Genomic DNA, 26546 nt, shown 5'->3' with positions numbered 1-26546 from the left:
CTTAGTTTAGATTCTTTCTAGTGTCCTTTGTCTCCTTGAAGGAGTTTAGAAATCTTCCATGTGGGAAGGGACTTTAGGGGGTCTCTCATCTAGCTTCCGATGTAAAATAGGATCAACACTGAAATTCAGGGCAAGCTGGTCAGGGCTTTTCCACTCAGGCCTTGAAAACCTCTGCAAACTTGTCAGCAAATTAAATCCATGTCTTAAAGAGGCATCTGTCACACTGCTTCCCCCATTTTCTGTATAATACAATGCGTGTTATACAAAAGGAAATGTGGTCACCTCATTTTTCTTTTTCCTCACAGTAACTTCTTATCTCTAATCTTCCTCTTTGGCATTTTCCTGAAGGGTTTTATGCTTAAGATCCTGTACCCATGCATCAGTGGTTCCCAGACTAGTCCATGTGATTGTATTCTGCTGCCTAGCTAGTCTGTGGGTTGATACTGCTACATCATTTGTTCTGCCACACACTGTTCTGTATCACAGTTGAGTGTGTGGTGCACTCGGGATAATGTTTTCAAAAGCACAACAATTTTAAAACAGAAGACATTTTCTCACTGACCCTTCTTCTTTCCTACCTTTCTCTGCCTCCCTCAAAACAGTGTAACTGCAACAGTGCTGTGAGAATGAGAACACCTGATTAATTCCAGTATGATTATGTAATACCTTAATTAGTAATGAGCAGAGGAGAAGCTCACCCACAGCGTTGTTCACAGCACAGCATCAGTAAAGAGAAGTCATTAAAACAGTAATAGTTTCAAACCATCAATCCCATTATTCCCTTTTTTTTTTTTCTGTGTAGAAGCAACTTAAATCCTAGGGGAAAGGGAGGCAGGGAGAGGAAGGAAAGGGAAAATGCTCTGTGTGCCTTCAGCCTGGGTGTGGATATTTCACATGGTGGTGTTGCATTTGAGGTTTCTGGGAGACCGCACAGCCATCCCTCTGGATTTAACTGTAATCATGGAAGTTTAAAAACATCATCATTCACGCTTGATTTGTGTGGTGCTGATAGATAGAGGACAATTATAACTGGAATAATGATCCTGGGAATACACAGGCTCTTGAGTGCCGGAGGGAGGGTTTGTGGTGCGCTCGGTGGCAGCTGAGCCTCCTGCAGGGAGGGCTCTTGCTATGGCTGCTTCAGCCGCCGAGAACAGAGAGGTGCTTCGGGAGTTTGCTCTCTGACAGAGTGCAAACACAGCAACTCTCCCATGTTTTGCTAACTGGTTACTTAGTCTAGCAGTACGTATGGGAGGTGTTTTCCCCATGTACAAGGAGTATTCCAACAGCATTGGTTTCTGCCTTCTCAGCCTTTTCTTTCAGCATTACACTGAAGCTGTTTCTTTGTTCTAGTTTATCTGGTAATCAGTATTATTTTTTGAAAACATTTTATGTATATCACATGCAATGAGTACATTAATTTTAAGTGTTATTTCTAATGGTTGATCTTTTGTTCCTATTACTGTTAACCCTAACTTTTGCAACCATACAACCTCTGGGTGAAAACACCTTTTCCTGATATCCAACCTAACCCTCCCCTGACACAACTTCAGGCCATTCCCTCAGGTCCTGGCACTGGTCGCCAGAAATCAGTCTGCCCCTCCTCTTCCCCTCAGGAGGAAGTGGCGGACTGCGATGAGGTCTCCCCTCAGCCTCCACCGATCCAGGCTGAACAGCCCAAGCGCCCTCAGCCGCTCCCCGCAGGAATTCCCCTCCGCCCCGTGGGACGACGGCGCGGAGCCGCGCCCCGCGCATGCGCCGTGCCCCGCCCCGCCCTGCCGGCGGATGTGACGCGCGCGGCGGCTCCGGCGCGGCGTTCCGCACGTGAGGGCAGCGATGGATGCGCTGGATCGGGTGGTGTGAGTGTGCCGGGAACCGCTCCGGGAAACGGGACGGGCGGCGGCCCGGGCGGGATGCACTGCCGGAGCCTCATGGAAAACGTGCGGGGCAGAGGAAGCCGAGCGCCGCCGTCTTTTTAGTGGTGGCCAAACAGCCCTTGCTGAGTTGGTGGCTTAAAATAACCGCGGTGACAAGCTGGCGTTGAATCTCTGTGTTTGCACACACCTCAGAGAATTCATTTCTGAAGTTTCAGTGATGCATGGGGAGCAGTTGCCATAAACTAAAACTCCTCAACGTGAGGAGGAACTCCTTTACAGTGACAGGGCGCTGGAACAGGCTGCCCAGGGACATCCTGGAGTGTCCCTCTCTGGAGACAGTCCAAGCCCACCTGGACACGTTCCTGTGGCACCTGCTCCAGGTTACCCTGCCTTGGCAAGGGGGTTGGACTCAATGATCTCCAGAGCGCCGTTCCACCCCTGACGATGCTAGGATACCTCTGTGTGTGTGTGGGGGGGGGGGTATTGTTTGTTTTAAAGAAGAAAATAAAACTAATGCTTTACTGAGAAGATAATCTAGTGGAGAGCTGTAATTGTTAAGCCACGTAGCACTGATGTGTGTATGGTCTGTGCCCCTGCGCAGGCTGCGGTGTTTCACCTGGATGGTGCTCAGCCTTCCTCGCTGGTTCCTGACAACAGCTTTTATTTTGGGGGCTGTTGGTGGTCTTTGAGGAACTTTGTTTTCTTCTCACATTCACCTGATACAGGGCTTTTGGCATTGATTGTTATTCTGCAGGTTGGGGTTAGTTTGAGTCATTGAAACAAGTTACATTGAAACAATTCTTGTTTGGATTCACCGTTTTCTGTAGTGTCAAGTCTTGTTACATATATTAAGTTTTTAACTTTTAATTTCTTACAGAAAGCCGAAAACTAAGAGAGCAAAAAGATTTCTTGAGAAGAGAGAACCCAAGCTAAATGAAAACACAAAAAATGCTATGCTCATAAAAGGAGGAAATGCAAATTTAACAGTGACCGAAGTGCTTAAAGACATTGTAAGTTGTTGGATGTAGCATGCAACCTTCCTCTCTCTTTCTTACAATTTTCTGTCTCTGCTGCACTATCAGTATTTTCATACTCTCCCTGTACCCCAAATCTCAGAATGGCCAGTACTCCAAAGGTGTCATTACCTACTCCTTAAGGAAGATTGCTTTCTTCCAGTTTCTTCTTTGCCAGAAATGTTGAGCTTGCTCTTTTATTTTTTCACAATTGTCTAGTGTATAAGTGAAGTGCTGCCAAGTCTGTTTGAAAACAAGAGGATTAAGAGGATTAGGTACAGAATTGGGACTGTATCACACAGCTAAGTCATATCCCAGAATCCTGTAAGCTGACTTTGTGCATTGATAGGGAGCTTTCAGCCTCTCCTAAAACTAAGTTACCAAATGTGTCTCCTAACTCTATACCTCAAAATATTATAGGTGTTCCTACACTTGTTTTCTCTTTGCTTTGTTGTTTTCCTATTCTTTTATGCTTCTATAATCAAGTTGTTGTTCTCTCCCTGTTTTTCCTTATGCCCCTTAGAAGCAGAGGGATTGCTTTGATTTCAGCTGTTTCTCAATTATTTTTTTATTTCTCAGTTTCTACAAATAATTTCTTGTGCAATTAATTTGGAAACAAGATTGTCACCAGCTCAAAGGGTATTACGGTGAGCAGGCCTTTTGAGGTACCTTCTTCTAGGCTGCTCTGCATAGTTACTGTTTCACATGGTCCTGTAAACTGTTGGGTTGTAAAAACAGCAGTGCTGTACATGTTTTAGAGGTGACATGTGTTAAACTTTGTGTTTTGCAGTATGCTGTGAAGAAGCCTTTTGCTGTACTGTATAAAAGGTAAGGGATCTGACTTTGACATCTTTGAGTCTTCTGGCAGACAAACAGCTTTTACTTTGGGGTAGTTTCAGGGCATGAATAGACATTCAGGATAGCCTGGGGCCTTGAACAATGTCCAGGGTGCAGAAGATGACTGATCATAATTTTCAATAGACTGGGAACAAGCTACCTGAGATCAGCATTGGTGCTGAGCCCTGTTCTGTGGCAGCTGGTACAGAGCAGGATTCAGCTCTAAGTCTTGTTCAAAATGGGAACCCAGTGTCTGCATGAGTGTAGTGCAGAAACAACTGTAAATTGCTGTCTAAATTTAATGAATGAACAGGCAAAGGCATTTACTCATAGTGTCACTGGTGGTAGTGGTGGTGGTGTTCTGCAGGTCAGGCCCCAGGAGACAGGAAATGTGGAGGAAAGTACTTGGAATGGCAGAGATGGCACTGAGGCATTCCTGGCAGTAGTCATAGGACTTGTGATTTGAACTCAAACTGAGCCTTACTGCTGGAGTTTGTGGTAGAATGCAAAACATTTTATTATCAGAGAATTAATAAGAAATTATTATCTGGGCCTGTTCTGGGCTTTTTGGTTTTGTTTGTTTTTGTTTTGTTTTGGATTTTTGTTTGTTTTGTTTTTGTTTCTAACTTGTTTTTTTCTCCTCCTCTCAGGAAAAATATTACCAGGCCTTTTGAGGACCAAACATCATTGGTAAGTATAAACAATTTTTCTCTTACAACAGTTTTGGGCAGGCTATCCTTGTGTGCCAAAAGATGAACCATCAGCAAAGAAGAATAGCCTGTCTGCATAGAGCTTTGCTGGAACTCAGGGGTAAAAAGAGAGTCTATTGCTTTTGGAAGAGGCAGGCCACTCAGGAGGACCACAAAGATGTTGTGAGGGTATGCAGGGAGAAAATTAGAAGGGTCCAAGCCCAACTAGAATTTAATCTGGTTACTGCCATAAAAGACAATAAAGAATGTTTTTGCAATTAGATCACCAGCAAAGTGAGGGCCAAAGAGAATCTCCATCCTTTACTGGGTGCAGAGGGAAACACAGGGACAAAGGATGAGGAGAATGCTGAGGTACCTAATGCCTTCTTTGCCTATAATAGCAACATCAGTTGCTCTCTGGGTACCCTGAGCTGGAAGACAGGGACAGGGAGCAGAATGAAGTCCCCATAATGCAGGAAGAGATGGTTGGTGACCTCCTACACCACTCAGACACACATGTCTATGGGGCTACATGGGATCCATCAAGGGTGCCCAGGGAGCTGGTGGAAAAGCTCACCAAGCCCCTTTCAGTCCTTTAGCAGCAATCCTGAATGGCTGGCTGGCTAGAGGCTTTTTTTTAAAGGACAGGTTTTCAATTTGTGTGTTGTTGCATATTTGCAGGGCACATTCAAAAAATTTGAGTTTTTTACATCTCTTTAATAAAATATGCAGCTTTTAGAGAGTGCACAGATATCAAAACACAGTGACTAACAGAGCTGTATGAGCACGTGTTTCAAGGGGAGTCCCCTCTGCTCTGCTCTTGGCCTGTCTAGAGTCAGCATTTCTCAGGGATCTGGTGGCAAAACTCGGTGCTGAGCTGTGTGATTTGTACATGCAATTAGTCCAGCCTCTGCAAGTGTCTCTCTGACCTCCCAGAGGGTCAGAGCTGCAATGTCCTCTCTGAGCTGCTGCTGTTGCAGGAATGGGAGATGAAATGTCCTTGTGTGCTTCACAAGTGCCAAGTGCTTGTGGGAAGCACTGGGTAAGTTCTCTGTGTTTATGTCACTCTTGATACACAAGATGAGGAGCTGCCTTGGGAGGCAGAAGTGTATAAAAAGACTTTGGAGCTGGACATCTTTAGAAAGAACTGCTGTAATGTTGGCTGTGGACATTGTACCATAGTAAGTTCTCTAATCTGTTCCTCCTGGAGAAAAGATCTCTGTGATAGTCATCACTGGCTTGGTTTTAATTAGCATCTTAGTCTTAAATAATAAATTAACATGAAGTTGCTCTGTAGTAGGGCTCCTGTGCCAAGTGCAGATGTTGCTAGCCTGGCTCTTGAGGGAATTAACTGGCTGTTCAGAAGCTGTCAGACAAGGTCAATATGCTGCATAAAGCTTAGGTGGGAAACTACAGTGAGACATTAAAATGGTAGCCAGCTTGACAATACTTACTTGTCAGGCAAGGAGAAGAGGTTGAAAGTATCTTGTGGAAAATCAAATAACTAGGAATTACAAGAAAGGGTAATAGATAAAATAGCAAGAAAAAATTGCCTGACTTGTATTTTAAGATGCGATAGTAAATAAAAAAATTAATTATTTGAATCTTGAATCCAGCTGTCAGTTTAACATAAATGCTGAAAAACACTCATTACATGGTCAAAACTATTCTGGTAAGTGCAGTTGTTCTCATTAAGTAGCTCCTAAACCCATATGTTTGTGCCATATGCCTTTGCAGAATGTTTTAAACCCTGTGAACTGCAACTCAAAAGTTTGATTATATTCTTCAATTGCAGGAGTTTTTTTCCAAGAAATCAGATTGTTCTCTGTTTCTCTTTGGATCTCATAACAAGAAGCGACCTAACAACCTGATAATAGGTAATAAATCTCACTTGGCTTTTTTTGGGATGATAGGTGTACTTTTCAGTGAGTATTTAAATAGCTGGATTTTCTTTTTTACTCTCACAGGTCGCATGTTTGACTACCACGTGCTAGACATGATTGAGCTGGGCGTTGAGAAGTTTGTAGCCCTAAAAGATATCAAGGTAAGGAATTGCTAATTCAGTATTTCAGTGACACCTACTGGTGGAGTTTTTCGGTTGCAATTTCTTCCATTCCCTGAAATGAGTCACGGTGTTTAATAGAAGTGTTTAATGCAGTATATGAGGATTGTCAATTTGTGTACTCCAGAATGTTAATTTTATGCTCTGCTTTTTAATTTAGTTTCGTTAGTCTATTCTGTCCCTGTTGATGACAGGTCACAGCAGTTTTTCTTTCAGTGTTGAATGACTGGCCAGCTATTAAATCAATTATATGTTCCCTAACTGTCTGAATTTTTGTTGTTTTAAAATTCTTATTCCACAGAACAGTAAGTGTCCTGAAGGGACAAAACCTATGTTGATATTTGCTGGTGACATGTTTGATGTGAATGAAGAATACAGAAGACTGAAGAGCCTGCTTATTGGTCAGTATTTTGATTATTTGGGCAGTAGGATTGCATGGATCTGTAATAATGTGATCTGTTGGGAAAAGCTGGTTTGTCAATCAATGCTTGCTTATGTTCAGCACAGAAGGAAAACAAGAACTAGCACTTGTAGGTTTCGTGTCACATAAAATTAAAGTTAACTAATAGTGATGACTTTTAAAGGGAGGAAAAAAGAATGTCCTAAAAGATTCTGAAGATGAAACTTATATTCACTAGAATTCATTACTTAGGTTGTGGGAAAACTTGGTTTTCCAAAATGTACTTTTCTTATAATTGTACTGGGTTTCACTTTTCTAACCAAATGTTTTGAAGTATCTAAATTAAAATCAGTGGATTAAGTTCAGAAAGTGGGATGTTTTTTGTTTACAGAATAGTCAATTCAGTCTAATTCAGCTTCTATTTCTGTGTTGAAAGCAGTTTTTCTTGGGAATTCCACCAATTCTAACAAGCATGCCATTGTTTAGAATATTTGGAGAGAACACCTGCAGTAAAAATCAGCTGTAGATAAATTGTGCCCTAACTTTAAGGTTGGCTTGGAGCTTAGGGAACAAACTGGCATGAAGTTTTTTATTATCCTTAAGTTGGAGGCTCTGGAAGATAAAGCATATTGTAGCTTTATAGAAGCTATATGTAGACAAAGAAGTTACAGGATATTGCATCTCTTGGCACTGAAAAAATGCTTCTTGCTTGGCAAAACTAGATCTAGTAAGTAGGTGGAGTGATTTTTCTTTTTAATAGTTTTCCTAAAAGTAGATTAGGTTTTTTGTTGGTCTGTTTTTTTAAGTTCTGGTAAAATAATGAACCTGGCCCAGTAAGCGCAGTCTTGTTCTTTCAGTTCCTTTCTTGGGTTTCTAGATTTCTAGGCAAATGGGTAAAAGATTGCTCTTTAAAAACAGACCCCCTAAAAAAGAGATTTTTTTTCCTTAGTATTATTCCTTAAAGCAAGATGTTTCATCTGGAATGAGACTGAAAGGGAGCAGGAGAGGAGTAAATTTTCTTCCTCTCAATACAGTTGATTGGTTCTTGGGGATGGGTGAAAGGGTGATAACTGAGCTTGTGCATCTTTGAAGATGCCTGAATACAAAGATAAGTAAGTTTTGCTGCTGCATGCTTGTCACTGTAAATGGGTATTGACACAGGAAGCAGGTGCATTTTCTGAAGTGTATCTTGTTCAGGCATCTGTACAGTTTTGGGCATCCAGATGTGCTCAAACAGCCCATGATCAAACAGCTGAAATGGCAAACATGCATAGTAAGATAGTTGCCAAATAACTGAGCAGTCCTTCCTCTTTCTCTTGATGTTCGCCTGTCCTTTCTCCTCCCCTGTTTATTAGCCATGAATGACTTGGCAGTCAAATGTATTCCACACCCAATCTTTCTTCTTGAACATATGCCAAGTACTCCAGGTCTTAATTATGCTGCTGAGTTCTGTGAAATACCCAGATGCACAACAATAGTCAAAGAAAAAAGTTAAGGAGACTAAAGGCCCGAAGGTATCACTCAAAAATTAAAATCGTTTGGGTATTAATCTGATCTGCTTCAAAACTGCCCTTAACCAATAAGGAGGAAGTGATTTGTTCCATTTCTGCAAAAGATGGTTGCCTTAAGCTGCTACTCTTGCTAAGATACAAGAATGTCTTCATAACAACAGCTGCAAATATTTTGTTGCTGTACCAGTATTGTTGGGATCCCAGAGGGAATATCAGATAGCTGACAGCTTCTTGTTGCCAAAGCAGTGATGCCAGTGATGCTGAGGAGCAACCAAGCTTTCATTGGCTTTTGTGACATCAAAAGGGCTTATGTATGTTTGGACAATCATCTTACAGCAGTTTCTTGGTAAAGTTAAGGGCAAGGGTGAGTTATTGTCTTCGTGGTAACCTAATGCTACAGTCTGGGTAAACTGTGAAGTGGAAGAAGCTGTTTAGGAGAAATAAATGATGGATGCATTTTCTTTAGAGACCTGGAAGAGAAAGACATACCACTTTTTCTCTTTTGGTTTTCGTTGGTCTCCAAGTGGTAGTGTATTTCATTTAAATGATGTAAGTGTTGGAATGCATTTAATGACATTCTAATAATTATTTATGCCTGCATCTATAAGATGTTTCAACTCTTACAACACTGCTTGCTTGTTGTTAGTTCTGTTATTGCACATCTATTTTATCCTAAAAATGGCCAGATCACTATAGGGCATGCTTATACACTTTCTAAATGTTGGTTTGCAGATTTCTGCAATTTTAAATTGGCTGTCGCCTTTGGTCTTCAAACATCCTTCCTCACACAGACTCTTTTTGAGTGTTTGAAAGGATTTGAGAGCTTTTTCTGGCCAGGAAAGGGATGGCTGGGAAATGTTTAAACTGCTTTCATGCTAACCAAAGCTACATAGAATACAGCGTTACCAGCTTTTGGATACAAATTGATACAGAAGGAGTTACATTTAAAAATCAATTAAGAATTTAATCTGGAAATAGAAAGGTCCTGAAAAGCTCTCTGTATGAAAGAGTAAATTAGACTTTCTGGAAACATGTTTGAGGACCAGGGGCAGAGAGAACTAGGAATGGAAAGAAAGGAGAAAGCAAGTCTCTAGTCCAACCAAAGCAAGAGTTGTAAATTAAGAGTATATTTTAAAAACTTCAACTCTCTGGGTGTACTGAAGTGTAGGGTTTCTGCAGCTGTTTGGTGTTGCCAGGAAACAAATTCCTGACCACCTGCGTTTATGGGAAGAGATCATCCTGTGGGTAAAAAGATGTATGATGCCACAGGAAAATATGAAAGGGAGGTGTTGCCAATAAAACCACTGTGAATGTAAGCTTGTGTACCTGCAGAGAACTAACTGAAGGGAAAAAAATATGCCACGAGTGAACAAAATGTTTTATTTGCAACTTTTCCTCTAACTACAAGTTAGACTTGAAATAAGAGAGTATTTAATTGACCAAGAAAGTTTCCTGGGCTGACTCCATCTGTTATTTGCCAGCCAAACTGTGTTTTGGATACTCCAAAGAGTATAAGCACTCCAGTGCTTATACTCTTTCAAAAAGGTGAAGGAAAAGACAAGTAGCCAAGGGATCTGAAAGCAGGGCAGAGCAGAAAAGAGTGATGTGTTTTGCATCTGTTAGCTGTTCTCCTGTGTTTCAGCATTGCCCTGTCATGTTTATTAGCACACCTTGTTCCCTTGGTCAAGGTCACATTCTTTCTCCACCCTCTGCATATGTTGGACAGATTGCTGTGCTCATTGCAGGCTCTCTGATTGCACCGTATATTTTCATAGCCTGATATAAGAATCTTGCTAGAGGCAGCCCATTTTGTATTTAACCTGTATTTCAGCATTCTCTTTGCAAACTGGGCAAATATTTGAAGTGCCTTATTTTCATAGATGTGTTGCTTATTAATAGAGAAAACATTAGACATAATGACAAATACTGCTTTACATAGAGGACAGGAGTACCTTGTTGTGAGAGACATATGAAAGAAATTCTATATCTAAACTTTTTCCCAAAGTCAGAGAGAGAAAATGTAGGTAAGAATAGTGGAGTTTTGTTCTGCTGTGTACTGGTTTTGATCCCTCTTTCTACTGTTCCAAATCTGGCTATGATTAAGATTTAAGTATTAGGTTTGAATGATGTCTTTAAACAGATACCTGAGGAAATGGCTTCTCTGTACTGATCTGTGTTTGTCTGAGCCTTGACTGGCCTAAACACCAAATAAGGTGATTTTCCCCCCCTGATTTTAGAGATGGCTATTTAAAAGAATAGACAATGCAATTATTTTCATTAGCTCAATAATGGTAAGTTACTTCTCTGAAAGTGTTTTTGCTCTTTTCTATGCACTTAATACAGGAAGTATATATATAAGTAGCATGTATATTCCTACAAAATTATCTCTGGGAAGTCACTGAGTTCCTGTCAGGATATCCACACACATTTGGATTCACCAAAATGTGCGATGTTAAATTTCTGTCCTGTGTACCGGCCAGGCTGCAGTTGGAAGTAGGGGCTATTTCTTGAGATTCCTGTTTCAGAATGGGCCCACATCACATCACCAATTTGTTCCAGGTATCTGTTGGTTTTGTTTTCAGCCAAGAACCTGACATTTATTCCTTTTAAATACTCTCTCAGATTTCTTCAGAGGCCCCACTGTGCCCAATATTCGTCTGGCTGGTTTAGAGTACGTTCTGCATTTCACAGCTGTGGATGGGAAAATTTACATGAGAAGCTACAAGTGAGTATCTGTTTTATCTGTTTGTCTGGGTTTTGGTACAAAACCTTAATTGTGAAATTGAACTGGCTTGAGCTGCATTTAGAACATGCAATGTTGAGAGGTGCTCCAGTGTAATTTGTACAGCAGAAGACAAGCACATAAGCCCTAGATCTGCTGCCTCCTTCCTTGTTGAGCTCCTCCTGGCTCAGGATTGCTCTTTCATATGGCTTGGTTAGTAAGGTGGTGTGAATTAACTTAGTGAATTCTGGATACTGTCTTAGACTTGACAGCCTTAGTCTGTTCTCAGGCTGATTTCTACAACTCTCCTCACTTAGATGTTTGCCAGGGAACAACAGGGGATAGGCTGCAGACAGAGATGCACAAGGAAAACCAGGAAAAGGCAGGAGAAGGAAATCTTTCTTGTTGCATTGGTGTTCACCCTCACAGTCACTCCCTACCTTAGGAGACTGTGAACATTCATAGCTTGTGTTCCATGTGATTTTGATTTTTCTTAATATAAAATCATTTTAATCAGCCTCACTCTTAAAAACAAAGAACCAAAACACTTCCTCAGATAAGTGCTCAGATTATTTTGCTGTAAATTATAGTGAATTTTTTTATGTCTAATAATACCCAGGGTGCTGTTTTGATTTTGAAAAGTGATATGGCTTTCAGGGTACTGGAGCTGAGTTTTAAAAGTGATTCTGATTATACTAGTCCCATTAAAAAAAAAATTAAAATTACATTAGTCAGGTCATATTTTGGATGTGTTCAAATTGTAATGGGACTGATTTATTATAAACTGTTATTGATGGATGCCTTCCCAAAATACAATAGTATTTTGAACTGCAGGATTGAATAACCTGTTAAGGAAGATGGATTAATCTCTGGCACAGGGGACAATGTTGATTTTCATTGGTTTTCTCCTCCTAGAGTGCTTCTGAAGAAATCTGGCTGTAAAATACCCAGAATTGAATTGGAAGAGATGGGACCTTCATTAGATCTGGTTATGAGGAGGACACATTTAGCCTCAGATGACCTTTATAAGCTGTCTTTGAAACAGCCAAAAGGCCTGAAGGTATGTACCTTGGGAAGGGCATTGCTTTCAGATCTCTCTGAAGAAGAGCAAAGGCTGAAGTATTACTTGTTGTGTGTTTGACCAGAGCTTACTTTCATCGAGTCCAGCTGACATTCCTGGGGCCACAGCACTTCTGTGGTGCTCAGCTGGCAGCCAGACTCTCCTCTGGAAGCACACAGAACACACAGCACAAATCTTAATCTCTCCAACCAGTGTATGAGGCCTTGCTTTTGGGCACCTGATTCTCACCAGAGCCCTGGGACTGTACTCAGAACTATTAACATTGCTCTTCCCTTGCAGCCCAAGAAGAAAAAGAATATCTCCCACGATGCGCTTGGTACAACTTACGGCCGAATCCACATGCAGAGGCAGGATCTCAGCAAACTGCAGACGCGGAAAATGAAAGGCTTAAAAAAGAGGCCAGCAGAGAAGTCAGCTCAAGATGGTGGGGCTACTCCCAAAAAGTCAAAGTCAGCTTGACAGCCTGGGACAGTTTTCAGAACTCTTAGTGCTTTCAAATTTAGTATATATGTTGTAATATAAATTGTCAGACATTAAAGATTGAGCTGCTCTTAGCTTTAGTTTTGTAACAAAAAAATCTTTTAAATAATTTGTCATTTTAAAGGGAACACTGAGGTATTGAGCTTTAACATGGAGCTTGGTTATTTAAAATAAAAAATATGATATAACTTTCTTAGTTTTCCAAAGCTGAGTGTTTGTTTCTTGGTATTAACAATGTATGGGAGTCAAACGGGTGACTCATATCATGGACAATTTCACAGAGTGGATTGGAAGGGACTTTAAAGATCATCTGATTCCAACCCCTTTGCCATAAGGAGGACGTTTTCTACTAGACCAGGCTCAAGGCCCCATCCAACTTGGTCTTGAACCCTTCCAGAGATGGGGCATCCCCAGCTTCTCTGGGCAACCTGTTCCAGTGCCTTATCACCCACACACAAAAGAATTTCTTCCTAATATCCCCCATGCTTTGTGCTTTTAGCATAGAGGCATTTAAATTGTGTCTCCAATGAAGCACCTTGCTGGTGGGAGAGGCTTAAATTCCTCTGTGCTGCCCTTCAGGTGCTCTTCTGTTGAACTGCAATCCCTCTCCAGGCTTTGGGCTGTGTGGGATGGACTGAGGTTCCCTTCCCCCAGAAACTTTAGTTTTATTGCTGTTTTCTTGGGAGCCCTTGATCAGTCAGTTCTTACACATTCTTTGGAGGACCAGAGCAATGAATGTGCATAAGATGCACAGCGTCTCTGTTCATTTATTGTTAATGTATTTCAGATTTTGCACAGCTGCAACATTCAATACATTTTCTAAAGTGTGAGCTCAATATATATGTGATAGCCAGGCTTTGCTTCTGATTATTGCACTAGCAGAAGTGGGAGTGCTTAAGGTGTTTTTACTGTGTTCATCACCATGGTAGCAAAGTACCTGATATTTACTTTAGGCATAAATGAAACCTTTACAGGTTGAATTTCAGTCTTTGCTGCCTGATTTGTGCCCAGAATGGAAATATGTGAAGCAACCACTAAAGGTCCATTTTTTCAAATATTTTTTCTTCTTACCCTGCTTTCCTCCCAATTTCGTGCTCATGAGTTAGTGCAGACTCAGCTAGACTTGTATAAAGGGGATGAGAGTTTAAGAGTTTAATGAGACTTTGGTGTGGTGTTCTGTTTTTGGAACACATTGAAAAACAGGTTTTTTAATTTTGCTTGTCTCTTTGGAAGCTGTTTCTCTGCCCTGTAAGCATAATTGTTATAGAAGTATACACATATTACCATGAGCACAGCAAACTTGCTCACCCTACTTATGTTTTTAATACTTTTCTTGCTAGTTTTCTAATCAGTATCACATCAGAAATAGGTGGTTTGTTATTTTCAATTGTCTTCTGCATCCTGGATGGAAGCTGTTGGGCAGCTTTGCTTTCCTTACTGGAGGGCTGAGCTGGAGCTGTGGCTGTGCAAATGCCACCCATGACATTCTTGCAATGCTCATTTGATAAAATTTGTAGTGTGAAAACTGTGAAAAGGGAAGGGCTTTAAAAGTTTGGGTTCATTTTGGGGGCACAAGCATATTTATCTTCAATGTCTCTCTCCAAACCCTTTTCTCCAAACTATAACCATGTGTTTGAGAAATTGATGATTCCATAAACTTCTTCAGGATTGTATTTCCAATTGTATATTTCTGAAGTACAAATCACTAGGCTTTTGTCTGAAAGCTGTAGAAGAACCCTACTAGCAGTAGCTGACTAGTACCCTACTAGCAATGCTGTCTTTTACGAGGTTTGAGTTGTAGAAGTAATAGCAAAATACTATAAATTCGTAAAAGCATGCCCACAGTTTAAAAGACTGTAATTTTCCATATTTTCCTAATTTGGAAGCTAGTTTTGGTGCTTAATTTGGGTTTTAAAACTTGACTTCTTAGCAGTAATGTAGACCATCTAAAATCCTGCTACCTCTTAATGTAAAAAGTGTAACAGTTGTTCAGTAGCAGCCCTCAGAGAGAAGCTGTTGCATCCTGGTGTGTAGTTTTTTTTAATGCTGCTGCTGGGTTGTTCCTTGTATGAAGAGGAGCTTTGGACAGGGTAGGGCTACTACACCTTCCAGCACCTGAGTGTGGTTACTTAAAGCTTCAGGGGGTGAGAAGTTTTTGAGCATGGGAAATCAGTCAGGTGGGAGAACCCAGGTGCATTTATTAGCCCTTTGCAGGTGGAATGAGTAGTGCCAGAGGTCACTCACCTGTGGCTGTTTGGGTGAATGCCCTTTTTTTTTTTATAGCTTTTTGTACTGTTAAAATACAGTTACATGGTGGACAGAATGTGTTAGATATGCGAGGCAAGGAGAAATTCTTCTGGGTACAGTGTAAGGATATTTAGGTTATGCTTTTTCATGCCAATCACTTTCAGGGTATGTTGTTAGCAAGGATTAAAATTTACTGCATTTCTGAGAGATACTTTGTAGTACCCTAGTGCCATTTTGGTGCAAATTCTTGAGTGTGAAGTGGAAATGCTCTCTTGTTTTTCACAGCAGAAATGAGCTGCTCTGATCTCTGTATGATGAGATAGGATGAAGCCAAGCTCACAAATGAGATCACTGGTGCCCTTTGGAGAAGTTTCAGCCTTGCTGTGAAGCACTGATAAAGCCACAGGGTTGGTGGCTGCTGCACTTTCAGGGGTTCAGCAGGTACAACCACACATCTGCTCCATAGGCAATGTCTGCATTCCCAGTATCTGATTTAACTCAAGGTGAACGGTGATAGGAGGGCTAAAAATAACCTTTCTAGTGGAATGCTCTTATTTCCCAGAGTCTTTCAAAGTGTAGGGAAATTTGTCTGCATGAGGAACAGAATGTGCAGTACTCAAAGGGCAGCTGATGAAAGGGGCTTGCTCTACCTCAATTGCTCCTTGCTTCCAGAGTTCACCAGGCTCTGAAAACACCTAAACATGGCCCCAGGGGTTGCCTGGCATAGGCAAGGCATAACAGGCATGCTCATCCCTTTCCTCTGGCTTTCATCTTCCCACCTCCCAACCCACAGGAGTCAGCTTTATTTATGGCTTGAGCCTAGTAATAGCTCTGGTTTGAAGCAAACACATGTGGGCAAAGCTTGGCTCCTGAGGCTGTGCCTGTGCAGGAAGGTGAAGCTGCAAATAGGCAGTCAAGCCCACACTCTCTTTAGCCTAGCTGGCAGGGTGGCCAGGGCAAGGAGGGTACAATCTCTGCCTTCTGTGGACCCCTGGTCTCTGTGCTGATGTTGCTCAGATGTGCTGCTGGTGGCTTTACTGCTACTGTAATTATAAGTAACTGATGATGCACATATAATATACACCCTACCTGCAGTTTAAGGCTTCTTGGCTCTTTTTAGGTGTGGTGGAATTGTAAAAAGTAGGAAGAGAGGTAAATACTGAGTGCTGAAACCTGCTAGGTTCTTGGGATTCCCATATTTCTGGGAATCTGTCCTGGGTGCACAAAATCACAGCTTTAGCTCTGGGTTAGAATAATGTGACAGACTGAGCAGTGAGAGGTGTGTGTTTGAAAACGCCATATGAACTCTCTTCTCCTTCCTGGATTTGGTAGGTTTGAGCTTATCTTTACAGTTCCTTAGCAACCTTATTTGTTTTCAGTAAGTGCTTTCTGACTTTGATTGTGAGGGTTTCCCTCCACCACTGGCTTCATTGCAGCTGGGAAGGGTTAGAAAAGAGCATGAAAAGAGGACATTGCAGACACATTGAGTGTCACACTGACTGCTGCTTCCTTCAGCCAGGGGAAAAAAGGCTTATTCTAGATGCTATCAAATATAAGGGAGCAGGGTAAGGAGACCAGAGCAGAACTCTGTTAGAGACATTTTCATTATTAAAGAGAAGAAAGTGGAAAATGTTAGCTGTGCATAATATATATAACATAGCCATACATAATACATGTTAACATGTGTATTACATGTGGTGCAGAGAGTTCTCCCCTGTCCCCCAGTGTAATTTATCTCCTCCCTTTGAACTTTGCTAAAGTGCCTCTAGCAGTACTGACACATCCCAGATGCAATCCAAAAACATAGCTGAGAAATGGGTCAATTGCATCAGAAGTCAGATTTCCTAAAAATGTACAAGGAAAAGAGACATGAGGCTTCTGAATGTGAAGTCTCTGTAGGATTGCCTTTCTAAATGGATGAATGTTCCAAGTTAGCAATATGACTAACACTACATAGGAAGAACAGCTTTGCTGTCACACATCTATACAGAGCATAAGGAAAAATATGTAGGTAATCTGGGATTAAAATGTGTCCTAAATAACATGGGCATCATATACTCAGAGCAATCAGAAGACACAGCAGGTGTTCTCTGACCAAGACATTTCTAAGGTGTCTCTTCTTCATTTCTTGTTTTGTTTGACTTTTGGTGATATTCTGTTTACTTGACCTTCACCCGCCCCCCCTGCTTCTCTAAGATAAACACAAAGTAATTCAGGGGAAGTAGACACAAAGCTTTTAGTAGAATTTAACAGAGAATGTTAAATTCCTTGTAAACATTAAATAAATGTTTAGTAGAATTTAACATGGTTAATGACAAAATCTCATTTTCTTCCAACTTTCCCCCTTGATAATCCCATAATTCTTTCTGTGATGCAAAACAGCACCTATGAAATCTGGATTTCTCACTTCATCCATGATCCTGAAGTAAGCCAATATGGGCCCTCTGTTCTGTTTTGATTGTTGCAATTTGTTCCTCTTGACTCCTTTTACCCTCACAGCCTCCAAAACAAACATGACAGATCTGCAATGCCCTTTTTCCACTGTTTGACTTCTTTCACTGGCAAGAAATTGAGTTTCTTGTCCAGTATTTTTATGCACAATAAATGGTGTTTTTTACATATACAGTGCTGCAATGCAAAGCAAGGTGAACTTCAGAATCCAAGTTTCTCTCCCTGTTTCCCAACATTTAGATATATTCCCTGGAGAAGGCAGTCTCAGCAGCCATGCGGTGAAAGGGCTGTCACTTAAGGCAGAGCTCTATGATCAGTTCTAAGGCTGCTTTAGGCACTGACATTATTTCTCCCCCTTTTAAATGCACAAAATTAAACCACTGATCTCTGCTGCTGGCCTCTAGGCAGATGCTGCTGTATGCCCTGGAGTTATTGCTGCAGCAGCAGCTATCTGTGTTAGTTGCAGATAGGCACGCTGGGGCCCAAGATCTGTCTGTTGCCAAAAGATAGTTTAAAACCCTTTTCCCTCTCCACTTGTTTTTCAGATAAATGCATGTTTCTTGAACTAAGTCAGGCTCCCTGTTTTCCTGATCCAAAGTAGTCCATGAGTAGTTGCATCTTTTCAGCTTTATTGCAATTTGCTAATGTTTCTCTCCAGTGGCAACCGAGCTTCTTGTCCTGGAAGTTGCTCTCTCCTCTGGAGGAAGGTGAAGGAGAGACCACAGAAGTGGGAGGAGGAAGATTCAGGCAAAATATCTCCTCTCTCCCCTGGTGTGTCATGTTCTTGTGTGTGACAGAAACTAGTCTCCCAAATGCAACAAACAAATGTGAGATGTTGGGCAGTATAAATTCACTCCAAACATCTCTAAGCAAAGTTCTCATGAGCCTCTCACCTGTTTGGTGTGAGTCACTGCCAAAGATGGGCAGTCACAGCTGCTGTACCAGGGAGTGTGCCTTGGGACAGATTGCTGCAAAGAGTGTGATGTAGAACTTGAACTCACCTCCCATTGCTGCCATTTCATTTTTTGCCAGTTGAAAATAGATTATTATGAAGAATTTATGAGGGTCTCCAAAGGGCAAATGCAACATGCCAATAAATAGGAATGAGCTTTAAATTCATAAGAGGCAATAGACTTCAGCTCCTGTTGGCTTATTTTCCACACAGGAATAATTCCTTTCTCAGTAGAGTTATTTTAAAGAAATGTTAGGGTTTATGTGTTATGTTGTGAGAAGATGTTTGTAGATGCTTTACTTCTTTTTTATTTTTGTTTCTTTCTTTTTTTTCCCCTTTCTTCTCTGAACATACTTGAAATACCTAAGGATACTTCTAGGATATTGTAGGGAAAATAGTGGTACGACTCAAATGTGTTCTGTAGTTGATTGGTGAAGGGTTTCTCTTTGTGTTTCAGATGCTCACCTCCTCAGGGCTGTGCAGAAAGGCTCACTTGAAGAAAGATTCAGAGACCTGGTAACTGCTGGGCACTTCTCTCGTTCCTTCCAGAGAGAGAGGGATACCCACCCTTCCTGCCTTTAGCCTTCTCCAGTTTCTCAGAGGCAGTAGGTCATACATAATAATATTTCTTTAAAAAACCAAACAAACCCACAAACCAAACACTTTATAGATAACACCATGTGGGGAGTGCAACAGCAGTGCTGACATAAGGAGTTAGGAAAGTGCAGCTGTTTGTGGGACTGGCAATCAGGTCAGGGAATTGAATTCACTTGGAAAGGCAGGTGGGGGAGAGGGAAGGGGCTGTGCTTTGCTTTGAAGCCTGGATCAGCTCCCTGATCTGGCTCACAGCACAACTGGATGTGCACTGCTGCACTGGGGAGGCAGCAGAAGGCTGGGGTGGGATGGGATATGTAGGGGAACTCCTGCCACTGGAGTTCCTGCTTACAGCAGTATCTGCAAGACAGTGCCCAAGTCTGAGAATTACTACAGTTCTGAGTTTGCCCTTAAGGAAATGAATGGGGTTTGAGACCTATATTTGCCAGAAAGCTTCTAACAGCTTTCCCTGTGACAGTCTCTTTTAACACCATTTTACAGATGTGATAGCAAAGGTTAAGCAAACAGATTTGCTTTGGGAACAAAGATAAAATGTGGAAGTCGTGAATTCCTTGTTGGTGTGGTCTCTGTTGGTGGTTTCCATGTACCTTCCTGTGGCTGAAGCCTTTGCTGTCTCTGCTGTGGTGGAGCTGGCACAGCTGTCGGCGTCACTTGGTCGGGGAAAAGTTGACTCAAGTGGAATCGCTGATGGTTCTTCATTTTCTTTGCAAAAACACCCTCTCAGAAATGCTGAGCTTTTCCAACAAAGACCAACACCAGTTGTAAGAAAGATGCTAGGTCATCTCTGTGCCATTTTTAGCAAAACATGAAGAAATCAGTCCAGATTGGTTTTAAGGCAGCCTTCAAAATAATATTCAGGAAACTTCTCCTGCTGATCAGGAGTAACCTTCTGACAAAACTCCCTATGTGGTTTCTGGTTTAACTGGAAGGATTTTCTCCACTATGAAGATTTCTCAACATACAAGGTTTTTTGAGCTGCAGTAAGTGATTTTGTTTAATGAACTTGAATAAAAGATTAAGTTGTTATGTTTAGTTTGGAAAGTTAATGCTACATCTTAGCATGAGCCTCAAGTTTTTGATGGCAGATTTAGTTATTTTCTCCAGCTATGAAAAATATTTTAAATTTCATTTACATTTTGTTATCTATGTTACGGTTTTCAGGATGAAATAGCTGTTTAGGTTCTTAGTTACTTTTCTTTCAATTCCTGGAAGGAAATCTATTCTGTGGCCTGTGTGGTTAGGTGACTGAAAGGTTTAAGCATGTGTAGACAAAGCTGTTAAGAAAAGAGTATAGTTAAAGGCATACCATGAAAAAGTAAAAGGTGAAATTCTTTTTCAGCTGTGAGCTGCATAGGACACAATAAACCTACCCTAAAGATGATCTCATGCATGACATTCTGTCAAAGGTAATTCTTGTTCCTTTAGGGACTCATGCTTTTGGCAGGAGATTTATGCCACCTGACTGGTATGCCTGGAGAAAAAGATGTATTAAATGCTAGCAGAGAAGAAGGAAAAAGCTTGTTCAAAACTTGTGGTTTATGAAAATGGTGCCAACATTTGGTCAGAGCCAGCTTTACTAGGGTTGTAATCAATTCTGGGAGCTGAGTTTACAGGGAAGTTTTGCTGTTCTAATAAAAGGTAGAACAGGATGAACTTTTCAACCTAGTAGGTAAAGAACTAGGGGCCCAATTCTTTCAGCAAAACAAATGAGCGTTAAGAAGGACCAGCCAAATTATTAACACAAGGCAATGGGGGAAGTGTTTTCTCACAATAAAAGCCAGATGACTGAAATCAGGAACTATCAGATTTTCTATGTCCCCTCTTGGACACTGAACCAGACTTGGAGCCTTGCTCAGAGACTGCACATGGCTTTCCTGAATGGTGGTAGCTTCTACTTATAAAACAAGCAAGCTTTCAGACCTTGTCCTTCAAGCTCTCCTGTTTGCTTGCAGCCATGCATTGCGGAAGAGTGTTGAACACAGTCTGTCCTGGAGAACCCTGCTCCTTGTTTTCCCCACGTTGAGGGAAACCCTTAATGAGAACAGGCATTCCTCTTTGTTTGGGAATGTTACTCCTCCTTTGTGCTTTGTACATGCCAAGAAGTACTTGTTGATTAAGGTGGTTTGTTGTTTTAGATCGATAGTTTGGGTGTGGGATACATCCAGCTGCCATGGGCCAGAATATCTCAGTGAGCTCACTGCTGCTCTCACTTCCTGCCGAGGGGGAGATCTCAGAGAGATCACTAAGGTTTAGCACTTGTGTGAATAAAGATATCTCCAAGATGAATGTGTTCAAGTGACAGGAACCTTCCTTTTCCAAACAAACACAATGGTGTTTCATAGTCAGTCCATGAGAAAAATAAGCTGTTGGAAAAATGGAATTTCTCAGAATCACAATATTTGCAGGCTTTGTGTTTTTCCAAATCAGAATAAAAAGGCCAAACTTCCCATTGTATGAAAACTCGGGAAAAGAGAAAGTTGATTTGTCACCATTGAAACATTCATACCTTTGTACAACATTAACAATAATGCAAATATCAATCTTAATCTTTCGCAAGTTGAAGAAAAAGAAATTCAGTTTAGTGAAAGCACAATGCTTTACTTTGACATTTTTGCTTCTACACATTTTGAATTTCCGCCCATGTCAGAAGCCAAAAAAGAGCTACACTCAACTGGCATCAAGAGACCATTTCATCTGAGGGGAATAAATGATTGAGACACTTCCTTTCCCAAAGGTAAGATTTACCTCTTATATGCTGGATGGGTTGTCCCCGTGATCTCCTCAAACGTGAGAAAATTCACTGCAGCATCTGTGGTAGTGTGGAACTGCATTTGTGCTTCATCCTGAAAGTTTAAAATGAGCATTAAGTCTCCACTGAGTTCCTGCTACTTTGGGGAAGAGTATGAGAACAGGGAGAAACTCAATGGAGCCTTATTTCAATACCTCTCCTGTTATTTCCTAGTATAGAGAAATCCACAGTTTGAAAAATTCCTGAGCTGGAAGTAATCTTTTTAGTGTGTTTTGTTCTTTTATGACTCTTCCTATTGTTTGATTAAGTATGCAGTTTTGGCATGTTAAATACTCTGTATTGGTTAGTTTAATAATTTAGTTTTGTTGAGTGGCACAGGAATTACTGGGTTAAACTTGAGTTCTGATCATATTCTCAGATCTTCCTCAAGTCTTTTATTTGAGTATTATCAGATAAACATTTCCCTTCACCTGTTTCATGCCTATCATGACTTTACAGGCCTCAGCTTCCTTACCGATTTCTTTCCCAAGCTGACGTGTCTTGGTCAATTTAAATGTTTTTCACACAAACTGTAAATATTGCTTATTTGTCCTCTTTGAACTCTTTCTATTTCTGTTATGTTCTTTCTGAGAAGACAACTGTGTGTGATATCAAAAGTATTTTTACATGAGTAATTCAGACTTCTGCAACACTTTCTTTTTTATTTTCTCTTCTTAGATTACTATTCAGATGGAGGCTGAATATTTATTGCAGCGTTGTCTTGGCTATGCCAAGGCCAGCAGATGAAAGAGCTGCAGAAACAGGAGGATCCTTCCAAGAAAGCTGCAGCTGGGCCATTTTCTCAGCTCCAGACTTGTAAATGCCTTGCTTAGGGACAGGCTTAGTGGTGGACAGGGCAGTCACATTTTTACAGTTGCACTCAATGATCTCAAAGGTCTTTTTCAACCTCAATTATCCTATGATTATATGTACCTCTTAGACATGGTTTAGGGAGCTATTGCTATGTTCTTTCATAACTTGTAGCTTGATAACCTGTTACAATGAAGTTTGATTGGCGTTGTAAAGATGACTGGCACCTGCGAAGATTTTCCTAAGACTGTTGGGAAGGTGCATTTTAATGCCACACAAATTAAATGCATTTTATTACGTACAAACAATGGACAAAACTGACATCAATTAAAAAGGGAATGAGACCTTGCAATTGTATTAGAAAGGTGAAAAGTCATCCTTATAATCAAAAAAGGAAATCAAATGTTAAGAATTAGTATGGGGAAATAAGAATGAGTACAAGGAAAATGAAATAGAGTACAAAAATTTGCTGCTGTATAAATCCAAAGTGTGCCCATTCTCTGCCTGCTGTGTGCAGTTCAGCTCTCCCTGTCCTCCACCTTGAAAAGGGCTATAATAGAACTAGCCAGAGAAAGCCAAAGCTGATCTTAAGGTATGAAATGGCTTCTACAGGAAGAATAAATAGGTCTCTGCTTGGAAATATAACAGAAAATAAATACAAATATTGCAAAAATACAGGAATTAATGTATGATGTGGAGATCACAGAACCATTTAGGCTGAAAAATACCTTGAGGACTGTTGATCCAGCCATCTATAAACCCAGCACTGCCACATCCAACACTAAACCATGTCCCAGGTGCCACATCCACTCATCTTTTAAATACCTCCAGGGATGGTGATTCAACCGCTTCCCTGGGCAGCCTGTTCCAATGCTGGACAACCCTCTTTGTGAAAACATTCTTCATAATACCCAATCTGAACCTCCCCTGGCACAACTTGAGGCCATTTTTCTTGTCCCTGTTGTTCTTTCATTGGAAAAGACAGTTGTTTTGGGACTATGCAATGAAGTAAATAGGTGGCACATAAAAGGATGCAATTTTTTAAAACAGGCACTTAAGCTATGGAACTCCTGCTAGAAAATATGAGTGATAGAAAGAACTCCATTTATCATAATTCTACTAAGGCTGGGGAATACTAAGAGGAAGTTACTACTTTACTTCTTTACAAACCAGCTGGGCAGCGGAATGTCTGTGCCTGCATGAAGAGTTAGGGGAAAAGGAGGAAGACTTGGTAGAATAGAAAACTTAAAAAAGGATGGGAAAGAAGATGAGAAGTGTGAAGGGTTCTGGATTGAAAGAATGAGGAGAAATGTTTTGACTCTGAGAGGGGGGAGGTAGCTTGTGAAAGGAGTTTGGAGATAGAAGGGTTTGGGGCATAAAAAGTCACAGCTATGAAAAAGCAGATGAGAGAAGAGAGTCGGGGGATGACTGTGCTGTGCTATACAGGATTTTGATGGGATTACCGTGGTGCCTCCCTGCTGCCTCTAAGCAGCTCTTATCTGGAAACAGAAATTTGCAGAGACTTAGCCTTCCTCTCCCAGCAGCATGGGTTTTGCCATCCCTACATTCTCTTTTTGTCACTCCAAAGTATAAAAATTAAAGTGTAATTTCCAGATGGAGACAAAACTATTTTACCATCTATTTTAAAATCAATACTTCAGCATCGTGGATTCCCCCCAAAGTCATCTCCTCCTCTCCAGTTTTTCCCCTCCTTTTGCAGCGTGAGCTGGAGAAGTATGCACATACTTCTGTCCCGCGGGCAGGCTCAGCTGGCAGTGGCACCGTCTCCTTCGCTCAAATCCATTTCCAAATTTAGTCAGGGAGGTGTAGTAATAAATTGTGGACAAAGCCCATTCCCGGCTCGGCCAGCAGATGGCAATTCCTGCTTTTTTTAAGATATCCTTAGGCGGCCTTGAGGGCGTACAGAAAGAGGAGTTTGCAGTGGCAAAGTCTCCATAACACTTCATTAAACGTAAAAACACCTCTGGAAATTGTGCTCATGTTTACTGTCAGCTACTACCAAATCAGATACCAGAGCTACTCAGTGTGGGAAATCAGTGTTGTCATACATTAACGGGGAAAGAACTTAATACTGTTCTGTTCACCCAGCAGTTAACTCTGTTTTGCTGTTCTAACAAGCAGCACAGGAACTTTTGGTCCCATTTTAATGGTATTGCAGAATCTACATCGCTTTGGGGACGTTTTCTGTCACATCAAATGTTCCTGACATTCATTGACACTGAGAGCTGAAATGAAAGCTAATACAGGAGGGTGTTTCCTGCGGTTACAAATCTGTGGGAAATGACCGATTTCATTTCAGAAGGGGAAAAAAAAAAAACCAGCATGCAGGTGCAGATAATATATGTATTAAATTATAGACTTCTGGAGGAGGTTTGCAGAGAAGACTGCTGCGGAGAAATCAATGTAGACTCAAGTTAGTTTCTTTGCTGTAAAAGGAAAAAGTTTCAGAAATGATGTAAAAAGTCAGCAAAACAGAACAATGATTAATGGGCAAATACATTGATATTTTCCTTACCTGAATTTCTGTTTCGTTTTCACACTGAAATGGCTCTGTAGGACTAACTACAATGTCTTATTTAGGGAATGTTGTGAGTTTTATGTCTCAGGATTGGTAACTCCCAATGAAGGGAGGAAGAAGGGTTAAGAAGGGGGTCCAAGCTGACATTACAGAAATGACTGGGCCAGAAGGGGGTACAGAAGTTCTCAGTAAGTGTGGGGGGAAAAAATTCCTAAAATAATTTCTGGCAACCTTTTTGCCTGGAGAAACATAAATAGGATATGAAGCAAGCTTTATCTAGCTTTATGTGGCTCAAAGTTTAGTTGTCCTGACATAAGACTGAGGGCTGAAGGGAGGGAAAAAGGAAAATTATTGGAAGAGGTACTAGGGGTCCTGCCAAGAAGCCAGGTTTACTTTTAAACACTCAATATTTGAAAGTGATCAAAATACTGTGTTTTACTTACCAGGTGTACTGATACCATCAAAATATAATGAGTGAATTCATTCCTAGACCGTGAGTGTGAGTGACAGTTTTTAACTCAAGGGCTTTTCCCAAGGTACTGTACACAGACCAGAAGTGTGCGAAGCCTGCCCTTGTGTTCTGTCATTCGTGGCCTGTGCTCTGTCACACCCTGAGTTACAAGCCTTCTCACTGCCAGAAAAGAAAATGTTTCCTTGAGTGAGGGAGAGTCTGGACCACCAGAAACAAGCCAGTTGAAGCAGAAATCTGGAGGGACTGTCTGCCCTACAGGATTTGCTGCTGTTGGTGGACAGTTTAGACCTAGCCTACAAGGACTGTGTTCAAATGTTTGTTTAAAAAACAAACAAACGTGTAACTCTTACATGTTAATGGGTAAGAAATTATGGCTCTAAGCCTGTGCTCATTGCTTTAACAGCAAACTTGTTTCTGAAAATTGTTAGGAAACCATGGTATTAGGAAAGAGCAGGAGGAATTCATCCAGGAGTATGAATTAGGAGGGTTGGTTTTGGGGTAGGAGAGAAGAGGGTCATGGTGGTGAAAATGGAATTATACATGGGTCTGCACCTGGCAATTTGCTTGAGAAATCCAGAGTTAGGAACACTGTGTCTGTCTGCATCAACAAAGCTTTGAAATGTGGGAGATGGAGTTTGGATACAGCCAGACTAAGCTGAGGTCTAACCAGAGAACAGACATCAAGCTTCCTGTGGCAACTAGTGCTTCCAGTCAGTATCTCCTCACATTTTGGTCTCCAAAAGGAGGCTGACAGCTCATCTTTACGAGAAGCACACATCTTGACTAGAAAAAATCTGAAGTCTACTTCTCACACTGATTCTGCACATCAGGAAAAGCAAAATGGGAAAAGTTCTACTCAAATCCCTTCGGAGGTTACCTTAGACTATCAGTCCTACTGAGCAAGTTGAAGTCAAACACAAGGTTGGGGCTTTTTGTAAGTGTATGTAGTTCCAGGCTATGCTTGGATTCATTGCAGAACTGAAAACTTGCTTTTTCCAGC

At 41.2% G+C, this 26546-nt stretch overlaps 1 protein-coding gene across 1 annotated transcript; it reads left to right on the top strand.

Annotated features, from left to right (window-relative positions):
• Positions 1-1781: 1781 nt before the first annotated feature.
• On the top strand, positions 1782-12878 carry RPF2 (ribosome production factor 2 homolog). Its single transcript, XM_058020776.1, has 10 exons — positions 1782-1859; positions 2755-2887; positions 3681-3718; positions 4378-4417; positions 6212-6293; positions 6384-6460; positions 6780-6879; positions 11012-11114; positions 12027-12171; positions 12472-12878. The coding sequence occupies exons 1-10, from the start codon at positions 1837-1839 to the stop codon at positions 12649-12651; spliced, it is 921 nt and encodes a 306-aa protein (XP_057876759.1). The 5' UTR covers positions 1782-1836; the 3' UTR covers positions 12652-12878.
• The last annotated feature ends 13668 nt before the right edge of the window (positions 12879-26546 follow it).

The sequence above is a fragment of the Melospiza georgiana genome, chromosome 3 (genome assembly GCF_028018845.1).
Source record: "Melospiza georgiana isolate bMelGeo1 chromosome 3, bMelGeo1.pri, whole genome shotgun sequence".
NCBI classification, from domain to species: domain Eukaryota; kingdom Metazoa; phylum Chordata; class Aves; order Passeriformes; family Passerellidae; genus Melospiza; species Melospiza georgiana.
The sequence above is the reverse complement of the archived record's forward strand: the minus strand, read 5'-3'. Positions and strand labels throughout refer to the sequence as shown.

Bases quoted from the DNA above. Each gene is read 5' to 3' on its own strand.
- RPF2 (XM_058020776.1), top strand. From the start codon at position 1,837: ATGGATGCGCTGGATCGGGTGGT. The intron at 4,418-6,211 runs GTAAGTATAAAC...CTTCAATTGCAG, and splicing joins TTGAGGACCAAACATCATTG to GAGTTTTTTTCCAAGAAATC. The intron at 11,115-12,026 runs GTGAGTATCTGT...TTCTCCTCCTAG, and splicing joins ATTTACATGAGAAGCTACAA to AGTGCTTCTGAAGAAATCTG.